Genomic DNA, 14,722 nt, shown 5'->3' on the forward strand with positions numbered 1-14,722 from the left:
AGAAACTACCGGCGGCACCGCGTTGCTGGGCCGCGACGACCACAGACGGCAGCCTGTGCTGCGCAGCAGCACGCGAGCAGCATCTCGCGAAGCCACGAAAATCTGCGAGATTCTCGCGCGCGCCACCACCACCTAGGCGACTTACCGTTGCCGGCGGTCCGCCAGCCATCACTGTGGGCAAAATTCCGGCGGTCCTCCCCCCTTCCCTCTCAATTATCAACAACCCTTGTGCATAATTAAATGGAAGTTACAACAAATTGATTTGGGGGAAAAATTAGGGTTCATATTATTTTTTTTTTATTTTATTAAAAAGAACATAAACTAACACACAAAATATGATATTTTGTGATGTGAGATTTCAATTTTGAGTATAATATATATTTATATATACATAAAAATCCAATTTTTATGTTTCCAATCAATTAATATCATAATATCAATTATGCAAATAATTTCATATATAAAACCCTCCCTTAATTGAATTAAAAAAAGAAATAAAACATGCATCAACATGAGCATATTAATCTATGCAATAGGCGCTCTGATACCACTGTAGGAACTTAGATGCATAATGCGGAAAATCAAGTATCAAATACTTGTACATCTATCCCAAGATCATTGCATAAATTAGTATGAATCAAACAATAGTATAGAATAATACCTTTGATGCGTATGTTCCTCTTGTCCACCAAACTTCTAGTGGAGATCACCTTCGAACGTCAAGCGCCGTTCCTCTAATGTTGGTCCACGAACAACACTTGGATCACCACGTATGCAAGTACGGAAGAGAGACAAACTCACTTGCTTTTGGTGGTGTATGAGGGCCGAAATATGGGGAGGAAAACTAGAGAGAAAAATCAGATTTTTCTCTTAAGAAGATGACACACAAAAAGATGATCAACTATGTAACTCCTAATACAAATATATAGGAGTGGTTACAAGTGAACTTCATGAGGTTTTATTGGCCTCATAATGTGATACATTATGAGCCTAATAAACTCATAAGTTACACATCTTTTCCATCCACCATAAAACCGTCCAACCCATTTCACAAATAGGTTTGGATATTATCCAAGTGTTACTACTTGTGTGACCTCATAGGACCCAATAATACTAGTAGTTGGCCCTAATCATGTTAGTCCAACAAACCACAATTAGCTTCTAGCAAAACGTTGTGATCATCTAATATTATTGGATATATTATCTCCATAACTTATCCTAATATTATTTAGTTTATTACACTTGATCGAGGACAAAATCCTTCAGATTCAAGTATATATAAGACATGTCACTTTAAAAAGTGAAAAAACTATGAAATAATAACATTTCATAAATAAAAATCAATTTTTAATATAAGATTTTTAACATGTTAATACTAAATTAAAATTAACAAAATAAAATAATATTCTTCTCCATTTTAGTATTTACAATATATAAAACTTTACAATATATATAAATACTTATACTAATGATTGCCATGAAATCATTGAAATAAATCAATACTTTGGTCTTTCCAACCTGTAAATCATAGACATCACCCAACTTATATAAAATTGAGAATTACATTTAATAATCATTTTAACCTCGTGTCTAAGAAAATATAAATATTCTAGAGAATATAAAATCACATTTAAGATTTAAACAACACATGTTAAAAAAGAAAAACTAAATACATTACCCATACCAGGATGGCTACCGACAAATAAATGTTTATAATTTCACAAGTTTATGTTCATGTATAAGCAATTATACACTCAACAAATTACAATGAACACGTTTACTTTCATAAAAATAACCATCATAACTGGTCCATGAGTATATAATGAAAAGAAATACTAGGGATAAAAAAACCCACTAACAATAACATGATCAATATATTAAAACTCAAACCAAAATCATGATAATTAACATGTTAATATATAATACTAAAATAATCAAATAAACTAATATTCTTCCCCATTTTAGTATTAACAAAAATTATAAATTTCAAAATTTTGAACATGGTCCCATTGTCAAAATTTGGCAAAGTAAGATTGGTGACCATTTTTATCATGAAAAGGTGCCATTTTCAAGCTTTGACAAACCATTTTTCTTTTAAAAAAATTCAAAGATCATGCATTCCATTGAATAAACAAGAACAAATAACCCACCATTTTATAATAGTTGTCATCCTTCATGACATAATTAATGCACTAAAATATGACGACATTTTTGTTTATATAAAAATAATGAAAAAAAAAATCATAACAAGATGAGAGCACAACACTTATTTGCAGGTGTCATGAAATGACATGGTACCTTTTCAACTTCCAACCATTATTCTATTTGTTGCATCACAGCATCAGCATGCATGATGGTTTGTCAGATTGCTTAACCATTCCAACAAAAACTCACCAATTTATCCTTTCTGTCGCGATTTAAAAAACAAGTAATTCTAGTCGGGCATGAAAGAGTGTTTGCAAAGCAAAGCAATTAATTAGTACTAAGATGCAAGGTATTCAATGGCTTTATAATCCTATTTACAGCATAAAACAACAGTACAAAGTTGCTTGTATGTGCTACTCAGGCTCAGGTCCAATGGTATATATATGTGTGGAATAGGTACTCTCTACCTAAATACAAATGTACTATATATATGTGGGTTGCTATCCAAAACAGACTGAAGACTAGAGACATACTGAAGTTATTTGGTGTGACTGACGTAGATAGTTATATGGTATGTCAGTAACATGTCGAAAATGCAAATTATCCGTTCTTTCATTGTGTTTTTAGCTCCAAATGCATTCATATTCTGTTGATGTGGTTGGGTGTAAGATAGAGTCACATGACACTAGTAGGAAAAAAACTCAAATGTTTCGATTTTTAAGGCCATAATTGCTCCATATTTGACCCGTAGCAGACGTCATACGAGCATTATTTGGACATTGTACAAATGCTCAAATTGTGAACCGTAGCATTTAATAGCTCAAATGCTTCGGTTGTTAGAAAGCAGGAGCATTTAAGACGCCAGATGCTCTAATTGTCAGGAAACTAGAGCATTTGAGATGCCAAATGCTCTGGTTATTAAGAGAAAACTGGAGCACTTGACTTACAAATGCTTTGGTTATCTCTTAACAAACGGAGCATTTGCTCTATTTTTTTATGGTAAAAAAAGTTACATGGTACAATAGCATCTGCCACCCACTAATTATCAGAAGCCAAATAAGACCAAGTATTTATGTATGTCATTGTCCATAAAGCACAAATAAGTATAAACTTTAACACATCTAATATCTGTTATTAATTGAATCTGCAATTGTAATTTCAAACACATTCTAGGAAACGAGAAAAGTTAAAATTTTCACCACGTTTTAGGCAAAGAAAGTAAATTAACAATCTCTAGTTTCTTTCAGCATAATCAAACTGTGTGCCTTTTGCCCTTCAGCTCCAAAATCTACAAAATTATATCCCAAAGTAATTTGAGTAACGCCACTCATTGTTATTATAGAGCATATGCACAAAAGAGATCACATATTGGGAATAATCCTCTAATAAGTCACATCTTGTGAACTGATTTTTTTGTCATGTAGATAAAGAGATTTTTAATAATCCTCTTGAGTTATATAAATAACTATTAATAGTACTCCACATTATCATTCATATTGAGTTTAAATGAGTGACTATACACTTTTATGTAGTGAGTAACTGACAGTCCTCAGTATGCCACAAACCATAAGCTGATTTCTAACCCCATCCCAACAATATTTAAAATATCATATATAAATTATGAAGGGGTAGAATGAACACTCAAATCATATATAGATTTTGGTTGACAACTTTAACAGGAAAGTACTTGTACCATAGAAGAATGGAGGTAAAAATTGTGAGGCATGACATTCTCTCCAAGTAGACCCATCAAATCCAAAGTAGTACTCTCACCACTCAATTACGATGATAAACTTGATAGGAAAGATATGAGGTACAATTATAAGTAATAGGTGAGGAGAACTAGATGCTCAATAGTTTGTAGTAATGATAAGCAATATAAAATGATATTCACCTGTTACCAAATCAAGGGTGTCGCAATTATATGTAATATTAGCTACCTAAATGTTATGGTGAGCCTTAGCTTCTTTAGGAAGCAACATATGTCATACAAAAGGTTAGCATCGAAGCAGGTACTACAACTTTACTTCACTAATTTTTTGTAGACAGAAAAACATGTGAAAGATTAGAGTGAGAATTCAAATCGAACTAATTAACACTAGTGGAAAAAAGAAGAAGGGCTGCGCTGAAAATGGCATGTAGGGCTGCGCTTTTTGACAGCAGCCCTTTCCATAGCAGCCCTTCACTATACAAGTAGGGCTGCGCTAATAAAGCGCAGCCCTTCAAAAGGAAGGGCTGCGCTTTTTTGTTAAAGGCGCAGCCCTTCTAGCTTAGAAGGGCTGCGCTTTTAAGTCAAAAGCGCAGCCCTTCTAAGCCAGCAGCGTAAAAGGCGCAGCCCTTCTAAGCTTAGAAGATTGCGCTTGTTGTAAAGCGCAACCCTTCTAAGTTTAGAAGGGCGGCCCTTCTAAGAAGAAGGGTTGCGCTAGTTGGAACTAGCGCAACCCTTCTTCTATGAATAAAGGGCTGCGCTAGTTCCAACTAGCGCAGCCCTTCTGCTAGCGCAGCCCTTTATTCATAGAAGGGCTGCGCTAGTTCCAACTAGCGCAACCCTTTACCTTTTTTTTTTTTTTTGCGTGCACACAGCCTGCACACAACAGCACAGCAGCATAGCCCCCCTTCCCTTCCCTGCCCTCACCCCCACCCCCCACTACCCCCACCCCAGCAGCCCCACCCAACTGCCCCCACCCCAGCAGCCCCACCACCCCACCCCCACCCAAAACCTCCCTTGGACAAAAAAAAATTGCAAATTGCAATACGATAATATATGACAAGTGGAGAAAGGTAATAATTAACTTCAAATATATTTAATAATGTTAAAAGTGTACATAGGATTGATAGAAACTAGTACATTCGAGTAAAATCTCATCCTATGCAATCATCGGTAATGTGCGACGCCAACTTATCCCGAACTTCATCAATTTCTTATTTGGTGAAGTTCCTCAAACGTGGTGTGGAATTCGCATAAACCTTGCAAAACAACCAAGGAATAAACACATATATAAGAATTCATCATTTTACCGTAGTTAGTACTTCTAAAAATGACTTATACCTTCCCGAAATTCAATCAAAATCAAATGCAAGGCCTAAAAGTCTACACACTAGTTATAATATATCTCATATAATCATGTTCAAAGAAAATTTGGGGTTAAATGACTTAATAAGTACATTTTGGGAGCGAAAAGGCCAAAATAGGCCGGAAATGGCCTTTTCGTTCCCGAAATGCAGCCCACAACAAATGCAAGCCTGAGCATCTACATACTAGTTATATTATGCCTCATATAATCATGTTCAAACAGAATTTGGGGTTAAATCACTTCATAAGTACATTTGGGAGCGAAAAGGCCAAAATAGGCCAAAATAGGCTGGAAATGGCCTTTTCGTTCCCGAAATGCAACCAACAACATATGCAAGCCTAAGAATCTACATACTAGTTATATTATGCCTCATATAATCATGTTCAAAGAGAATTTGAGGTTAAATCACTTCATAACTACATTTTGGGAGCGAAAAGGCCAAAATAGGTCGGAAATGCAACAAACAACAATTGGAAACCTAAAAGTTACATACCTTTCGATGATCACCAACATCTTTGCAATAGTTGACGATATCGAGCATGAACCTCATGACGTAATACCCACACGCAAGTCCACCTTCTTGTACCGGACACTAAAATTCACCAAAGATGCAATAAATCACATGTTAGATGTGTATTATGTGTTTCTATAAAAGGATGCAAAAAATTACTCATGTTACCTCGACTAAATACCAAACAGGAGGTTTTGGTTGTTGAAGTTGATATGTCTATTTTATATAGAATTTTACCCCCATTTCCCATGGATTATTGGTATTAATTGCGCTCTTCGGAGCCCTTTTTAGTACTAATGTGTGTCTTGTAGTGCATTCGTGTTTTCAGGCTGATTATTATAGGAACAAGCATATTTTAGTGCATTTCCTAATCTTTGATATCGCTACATGAGACAAGAAGTCGGGACGTGCAAAAATCTCACATTGAGCCAAAAACCTGGTAACCGCCCGACCGGGCGACATCTGCCCCGGCTGGTCGGGCGAGTCTTACTTAGTCAGAAATCGAACGCTGAGGTTCCAAGAAAATTTGCTCCCGCGCCCGACCGGGCGACATCCGCCCGGGCGGTCGGGCGAATGCTACTTAGCCACATTTCAGGAGATTTAAGATGCCAGGCGAACTTTACATGCGGGTCCGACCGGGCGAAATCCGCCCGGGCGGTCGGGCGAAGCGAAGGATTATTGTGCTGAAAGGCGCCCGGCCAGGCGCGACGAAGAAGCATCAGACCTGACGACCGCCCGACCGGGCGGGCGGGACGATCTTTTGGCTGTTTTGAGCGCGTGTTGCGCCGGATCTGCGAGACATATAAATACTATTTTATTAGAGTTAAAAACTACGTCTTTTTACTAGATAATACATTTTATAACTTTTTAGAGAGCTTTTGAGTTTATTCCTTTGTTGAACATTGATTACTACGCTTTGATTCCTTCAAGTAAAGACTAAGTTTTCTTAATCTCTTCTTTCCTTTCATTATTATCATGTATTTTTAATTTGTTCATTATTTGTTTTGCTATTTCAATTATGTGTGAGTAGTCCATTAATCTAGGGTTAAGTAAAACCCTAGCAATGATTTAATATATGAATTCTTCCATTAATCCCAAGTTTATATGATCAATTGTTCTGTTTGATTGGATTGTTCTTATGCTCATTATCATACTAGGGATAGGTGATTTTGATTTGACTCCGTATATCTTATTTTCAATGGGAATTGAATCTAGATGGTTTTGTTGATCCAATCAATGGTATGAATATCTTCTATGGGAATAGTTAGATGGATTGCTAGGAATTTAATTGTGATGCTATGCTTAATGCCTCTTTCTTGCATGATTATATGGGAATAGGTTTGATTGCTTGCTTAGAGTAGCCATTGGTACTCGGGAGATATCTTTGGTAATTATAGGGTGCGTTACTCCTCTTGAATTCTTGATTATATCATTTGGGATGGAAATTATTCATGTATTGGTCATGCTAGTGGTGATGCTTAATTCTAGATGTTTTAATTAATTGATTATATCTTGTGTGTTCTTAGTAATTATCGTAGTTTAGTGTTAGACTTAGTCAACACCCTTTTCATCATGTTTGTCACTCGTTTAGTTAAATTGAGTCAAGATATCTAGTGTTTGATACGTTTGTCCCTGTGGATTCGACCCTGACTTGCTCTGCTACATAGTTAGGAAGTTAGTTAGGTAATTACTTTTGATAGGTGCGCGACACGCCTACCAAATTTTGGCGCCGTTGCCGGGGACTAACGGTATTAGATTAGTTTATCTTTGATTTATTTGGCTAAACTATCTTTGTTCGATCATTGTCACTCTATTTGCTGTTTGATCTCTTTTCTTTCAGTCTTTTTGTTGCATGCGTACTCGTAGCAAGGGTCCACAAGATCTGATTACTCTTGATCGCGAGATCGAAGCTACAGCAAGGAGATTAGGAGGTCGAAGAAGACAACAACAACAAGAACCAACAATGGGAGACGAAGCACCACCAAAGTCTCTACGGGAATATGCTATGCCCGATGAGACCACCACCACCTAAACAGACCGACAACCGCTGCCAATCATTTTGAGCTCAAGCCACAATTCATCCAGTTTATCTCACAAGATTCCTATGCGGGAACACCCAAAGAGAGCCCTACTGATCATTTGGCTAATTTTTTAGAAAAATGCAATACTTTGAAATTAACTAATGTTTCTGACGATTTAATTCGGTATTGTGCTTTTCCTTTTTCTCTCAGGGACGAAGCAAAGGAATGGTTTAAGGAAGAAGAAGTGAGGAAGATTGCCACATGGCCAGAACTGAAGAAGGCTTTCTTTACAATTCTTCCCTCCTATGAGAACTTCCAAGTTCAGAAACGAGATATCTGGCTTTCAACAACATGAATTGGAGTCTCTCTACGAAGCATGGCAGAGATACAAGGCTTTGCAAAGGCAGTGTCCACACCACGGCATTCCTGAGTGGTTGCTGATTCAGACATTCTACAATGGTCTGAAGCATGAAGTTCGAAGTTCTATTGATGCCGCATCTGGCGGTACTTTCATGGCAAAAACTCCAGAACGCGAAGACATTGTTGGATGATATGGCTGCCAACAATTACCTGAATGACTGGAGTATATCTCGTGGAGCCCCTAAAAAGGGAGGTAAGTATGAGGTTGATGCTATTGCTACTTTAACTAACACTGTGCAAGTTTTGGCAGCAAAGTTGATCAGTTGAGTAGCGGACCAGTAGCGCCTATTTGTGAGATTTGTGAAGTGCAAGGTCATCCTTCACTGAGTGTCAATAAATAATATGGGAGCGGGAACTGAGCATGTCAATGCCCTCCTTAACACAAATACAAGGCCACAAAACAACCCATACTCAAACACATTTAACCCAGGTTGGAAGCATCACCCAAATTTCTCCTACAAAAATAACCAACCTCAACCTCCACACACCAACTATCCCAGCCACCTGGTTTCCAACAAAGACCACCATTCAACCCTTCATCATCATCCTCTCGACCCAACCTTGAGACTATCATGGAGAATTTAGCTTCCTCTCAGGCTAAGCAAGTTGAATACCAAGCCAAGCAGAATGAATTTTCAACAACTCTCTCCAACAAATCACTGCTCATAATAAATTGATGGAGAGTCAGATGACCCAACTAGCCCAACAAATAAGCCACCTCTCTAAACCTTCAGGCCAACTTCCTGGGCAAACTGAACCAAATCCTAAGGGGCATATCAATGCCATTTCATTGAGGAGCGGTAAAGAATTGCAAGAGCCTACAAGGAGGGTAACTGAGCAAAACAACACTGCAAAAGAGGTTATAGAGTTGAGTGAAGAAGTTCAAGAGAAGACGGGTTTGGAAGATGAAGCTAATAAGTCTGAGAAGGAGGAACCCACTGTCATTCCTATTAAACCATACAAGCCACCTGTTCCGTTCCCTCAAAGATTGGCACAGGCAAAACTTGAAAAGAAATATGGGAAGTTCCTTGACATCCTGAAGAAGCTACACATCAACATACCTTCTTGGATGCCATATCTGAGATGCCTTCTTACGCTAAGTTTTTGAAAGACATGCTCTCTAACAAACGAAAAATTGAAGAAAATGTCACTGTTTCACTAACTGCTGAGTGTAGTGCTATTTTGCAGAAACGCTTCCAGAAAAGCTAGGAGATCCGGGCAGCTATTCTATTCCGGTCAAGCTTGGAGATATTGCTATCAAGAATGCTCTGTGTGATCTTGGGGCTAGTGTTAGTCTCATGCCGTTATCTATCTGCAAGCAACTCAACATGGGCGAACTAAAACCCACACGCATCTCTCTACAACTAGCTGACAGGACAGTGAAGTTTCCACTTGGTATACTTGAAGATGTTCCTCTTCGAGTGGGTAAATTCTTTATTCCTTGTGATTTTGTCGTCATGGAGATGAAGGAAGATGCACAAGTTCCCATAATTCTTGGAAGACCTTTTTGGCCACTGCTGGAGCCATTATTGACATGAAGAAGGGTAAAATCACTTTTGAAGTAGGTGATGAAAAGATGGAGTACACACTCACAAACTCCATGACTTCTCCTTCTATGGGAGAAACTGTTTATAGAGTGGATGCTCTTGATGAGGTGATAGAAGCGAGGCTTTCAATCTGCAACTGGATGATTCGCTACAAACGGTCTTGATGGGTAGTGCTGATGAGGAAGATTGGGAGACTAAGGAATACAAGAGACTTCTAGAGGAGACACGAGCCACTGAAGAATCTGAAGAGCCTCTCCAGGAATTGCTGCATTCTGAGGACACTAAGGAGAGTACTACGCCTCCTAAGGTAGAACTGAAACCTCCCCCTCTACTTTGAAATATGTGTTCATGGGTCCCAATGATACATACCCTTTATTGTTAATGCTGAGCTTGATGACATTCAAATTGAAAAATTGCTCGTTATTTTAAGGAAATATAAGAATGTCATTGGGTACACCATTGATGATATCAAGGGTATTAATCCCTCATTTTGCATGCACAAAATCATTCTTGAGGACGAACATGCTTCTCTATAGAATCTCAACGAAGACTTAATCCAAATATGATGGAAGTAGTCAAGAAAGAGGTTCTTAAATTGCTTGATGCAGGTATAATCTACCCTATCTCAGATAGTAAGTGGGTTAGCCCTGTTCAAGTAGTCCCTAAGAAAGGAGGTATGACCGTTGTCAAGAATGATAAGGGTGAGCAAGTTCCCACTAGACTGTGACAGGGTGGCGCATGTGTATTGATTATAGACGATTGAATAAGGCCACCCGCAAGGATCATTTTCCCCTCCCCTTCATTGATCAGATGTTAGAAAGACTGGCAAAACATTCCTTTTTCTGTTGGTTGGATGGATACTCTGGTTTTTTCCAAATTCCTATTCATCCAAGTGACCAGGAAAAGACTACTTCACATGTCCTTATGGCACCTTTGCATATCGAAGGATGCCATTTGGACTGTGAATGCTCCTGCCACTTTTCAGCGTTGCATGATGGCAATTTTTTCCAGTCTTATTGAGAACTCTATGGAAGTATTTATGGATGACTTCTCCGTCTATGGAACATCTTTTGACGTTTGTCTTGCTAATTTACAAAAGGTGCTCCATAGATGCAAAGAAGTTAATTTGATTCTCAACTGGGAAAAATGTCATTTTATGGTGCAACAAGGAGTCGTTCCGGTCATATTGTTTCTCATCGGGGCATTGAAGTCGACAAAGAAAAATAGAGGTCATTGAGCGTTTACCACCTCCTAACTCTGTCAAAGGAGTAAGGAGCTTTCTTGGTCATGCGGGATTCTACCGCCGCTTCATAAAAGATTTTTCCAAAATTGCTCGACCTCTAACTGAGCTTTTAGGCAAAGATGTCCCTTTTGTGTTTACTGATGCTTGTACTGAGGCTTTTCACAGGTTAAAAGCGGCTCTTATTTCTGCTCCTATAATTCAATCGCCTGACTGGAATCTCCCTTTCGAGATTATGTGCGATGCTAGTGACTACGCAGTGGGAGCAGTATTGGGTCAGAGGGAGGATGGTAAACTGCATGCCATCTACTATACAAGCAAGACTCTTACTCCGGCCCAGATGAACTATGCCACAACTGAGAAGGAACTGTTAGCATGGTGTATGCGATGGAGAAATTTCGGTCCTATCTGGTGGGGTCGAAGGTGATAATTCACACTGATCATGCGGCTCTTAAATATTTGATGAGCAAGAAGGATGCTAAGCCCCGTTTGATTCGGTGGATTTTGTTGTTACAAGAGTTTGACTTGGAGATTCGAGACAAGAAGGGTGTTGAGAATGTTGTTGCAGATCACCTTTCTCGAATTGTTATGGATGCTAGGGTGATGAGGCTCTACCAATTGATGATACTTTTCCTGATGAGCAGCTTCTAGCTTTAGCCACTGCAGAGATCCCATGGTATGCTGATATAGCCAACTATTTGGCTAGTGACACTATTCCTCATGGATATTCATCTCAACAAAAGAAGAAATTCTTTAAGGATGTGAGGAGGTATTTTTGGGATGAGCCCTTCCTTTACAAGTCTTGCGCAGATGGGGTGATTAGAAGGTGTATTCCTGGAAATGAGGTATCCTCTATTATATCTCATTGTCATGATTTACCTTGTGGAGGCCATGCTAGTACTAATAAAACTGCAGCGAAAATTCTTCAATGTGGTTTTTATTGGCCTACTTTGTTCAAGGATGTTCATCATTATGTGCATTCTTGTGATCGCTGTCAAAGAACGGGAAATCTTTCCCGTCGGAATGAGATGCCTCTTAACGCTATTCTTGAAGTGGAGATATTTGATGTGTGGGGTGTAGACTTCATGGGTCCGTTCCCTTCTTCTTATGGGAACAAGTATATTCTGGTTGCTGTGGACTATGTCTCCAAATGGGTGGAGGCTCTTGCTTCTCCAACTAATGATGCTCGTGTGGTTAGTAGATTTTTCAAGAAAACTATTTTTCCTCGTTTGGCATTCCACGGGTTTTGATTAGTGATGGAGGTAAGCTTTTCTGGAGAAAAATTTGAAGCTATGCTTAAGAAGTATGGGGTGCATCAAGAGTGGGACTTTCTATCACCCCAAACTAGTGGACAAGTGGAGGTTTCCAACCGTGAGATCAAAACTATCCTAGAGAAGACGGTTGCACGAACACGAAAAGATTGGGCTGCTAAACTTGATGATGCATTATGGGCTTACAGGACAGCATTCAAGACCCCATAGGTACCACTCCCTATCGTCTTGTTTATGGGAAAGCATGTCATCTCCCTGTTGAGTTAGAGCATCGTGCATTTTGGGCTATTAAGAGCCTCAATTTCGACTCTCACACGGTGGGCGAGAAGAGACTCCTTCAACTTGCTGAGCTTGATGAGCTTCGTCTGGATGCTTATGAGAGTTCTAGATTGTACAAGGAGAAGACTAAGAGATGGCATGACAAGGGAATTGTGCGCCGAGAGTTCAAGGAAGGGGATTTGGTTCTTCTTTTTAATTCTCGTCTGAAGCTATTTCCTGGTAAACTTCGTTCGCGGTGGTCCGGTCCATTCAAGGTTTGCAAGGTTTTTCCTTATGGTTCAGTGGAGCTTTGGAACCGGCAAGGTGACACTTTCAAAGTCAATGGCCACCGATTGAAGCATTACCGAGCTGGAGATCCCATTGCTGAGCAAGTTGACATCATACTCTCCATCCCTTCACCTGAGTGATACTAGAGGAGGTCGAGCTAATGACCTTAAAAACTAGCGCTTATTGGGAGGCAACCCAATTTCCTACTTTTTCATTCTTTTTCTTTTTTGATTTGATTTGATTTTATTTTATTTTTCTCTTATTTTATTTTTTTTGGAGTGATTTTGGAGTGAAAAATTTGCATAAGTGTGGAACTCTACTGCAGGAACATGAGAAAAAACGGACTAAAGCGGAAAAGAATATGTGCACTGGGCACCGCCCGGGTGGTCGGGCGAATTCTGCCCGGGCGGGCGCGCAAGCAAACTTAAGCTGGGCCATTCAAAAAACGTGAAAATTGACTAAGGAAGAAATTCCGCCCGGGCGGTCGGGCGAAATCCGCCCGGTCGGGCGCGCAAGCACAGATCCAAGAGAGAAATTCATAAAACACGAAAAAAAACTAAGGAATAATTTCCGCCCGGGCGGTCGGGCGAAATCCGCCCGGTCGGGCGAGACGCAGTTCTCGAGTAAAAAAACCCACGATTTGTTTCTTTTCTTTCACTCTCTTTCAAACCCTCATCTCACTTCATCTTCTTCCTCTCATCTTCTCTCTCCTCTCAAAACCCTAACCCCAATTCTCTTTCCTCACCATCCACACTCTCAAATTTCTTCAAATTTCTAATCTTTCACTCATCCTCACCAAATTCCCCATCTTACTTACAAATTTTTCCCCCTCACTCTCTCTCCTCTTCCTCCTTCTTCTCACTCCTCCTCTTTGGGTTTTTCTTGAGTAAAGGTTTGATTTTTATGGTGATTTTTGCTAGATTAACCTTGAAATTGCGTTTTTAAACTTTATGGTGCATTATGAGATGATTTCCTTCAAATTTTTGTGAAATTCTCAATTTCTCCACCATTGCTCTGTTTTTGCAGGTTTTTCATCATCTCTAATGGCGGGTCGACGAGGTACACGTGGCTCTCAACCTACTGCAATTGAGGTAGATCCTGACTTTCCTCATGTAATTTTTAAGGATGAGGCTCAAAAAGTACGTTTTCAAAACTTAAGCATCGTATGATTGCCCCCACCCGATTTGTTCATAGTGACCTCTTGCATGTTTTGGGTATTGCTGAAATTACCCGCACATTATTTGTTGGAATGGGCATAGAACAATTCCTCACCATGTACCACGGCACATATGCGGACCTCACCCTAGAATTTCTAAGTTCCTTAGATATTCGAAAACACGCCCAAAATGACCATGTCCTGTATTTTCGCCTTTCCAATGTGGATAGGAGACTGACCCTTCGCCAATTTGCACAACTATTTGGTATGACCGTTAGGGGGGAAAGGAAGAAACCAGAAACATTTCTGCTAGGCCAACTTTGGGAAGCCCTCACTGGTGTTAGACCACCCAACTGTCAGCATTTACAGATAAGTCGGTCCATCATCCTAGCATTCGATTCCTGTTAAAATTCTTGGGGAGTACTATTTTGGGAGGTGGGAACCCAACACCTCTAGGACTGAGGAACTAAGTGCTCTTGGCACTTATCTGTGGCCCGTCACCATGCCTATGCAGTTTGATCTTGCGTATGCATTTATGCATCATCTGCATAAGATTTCTACGACTTACCCCACTTTTGAGGAGGACGGCAGTGTCCGTTCCTCCGTACCTATTGTCATTGGGGACTAGTCACCCACATCGCTGTCATTTCGGCCATGTTGAGATTCGGGCCAATGCTGTTCCGGGGCCTTCTTACCTTGACCTTGACCACTTCTTATGCGCCGTACATTGTCCCTAGTGGTCGGAATTATAGGTGGATGATTGCCGCTAACCAGTCTATACTTCTTCCAGA

The 14,722-nt window shown here is 39.6% G+C and overlaps 1 protein-coding gene and 1 non-coding gene across 2 annotated transcripts; one reads left to right on the forward strand and one right to left on the reverse strand.

Annotated features, from left to right (window-relative positions):
• Positions 1-8,068: 8,068 nt before the first annotated feature.
• On the reverse strand, positions 8,069-8,175 carry LOC125493953 (small nucleolar RNA R71). Its single transcript, XR_007270276.2, has one exon. It is a non-coding gene; the product is annotated as a small nucleolar RNA R71 (small nucleolar RNA).
• Positions 8,176-8,847: 672 nt separating this feature from the next.
• On the forward strand, positions 8,848-9,882 carry LOC130590154 (uncharacterized). The gene is made up of 3 exons (XM_057392161.1): positions 8,848-9,271; positions 9,360-9,596; positions 9,641-9,882. Exons 1-3 carry the CDS (start codon positions 8,848-8,850, stop codon positions 9,880-9,882), a joined length of 903 nt encoding a protein of 300 aa, XP_057248144.1.
• The last annotated feature ends 4,840 nt before the right edge of the window (positions 9,883-14,722 follow it).

The sequence above is a fragment of the Beta vulgaris genome, chromosome 9 (genome assembly GCF_026745355.1).
Source record: "Beta vulgaris subsp. vulgaris cultivar EL10 chromosome 9, EL10.2, whole genome shotgun sequence".
NCBI lineage: Eukaryota > Viridiplantae > Streptophyta > Magnoliopsida > Caryophyllales > Amaranthaceae > Beta > Beta vulgaris.

Coding starts and splice junctions, on each gene's coding strand:
- LOC130590154 (XM_057392161.1), top strand. CDS start 8,848: ATGGAGAGTCAGATGACCCAACTAGCCCAACAAATAAGCCACCTCTCT. Junction 9,272..9,359: donor GAGATGCCTTCTTACGCTAA/GTTTTTGAAAGA, acceptor GCTATTTTGCAG/AAACGCTTCCAGAAAAGCTA. Junction 9,597..9,640: donor AGATGTTCCTCTTCGAGTGG/GTAAATTCTTTA, acceptor ATGGAGATGAAG/GAAGATGCACAAGTTCCCAT.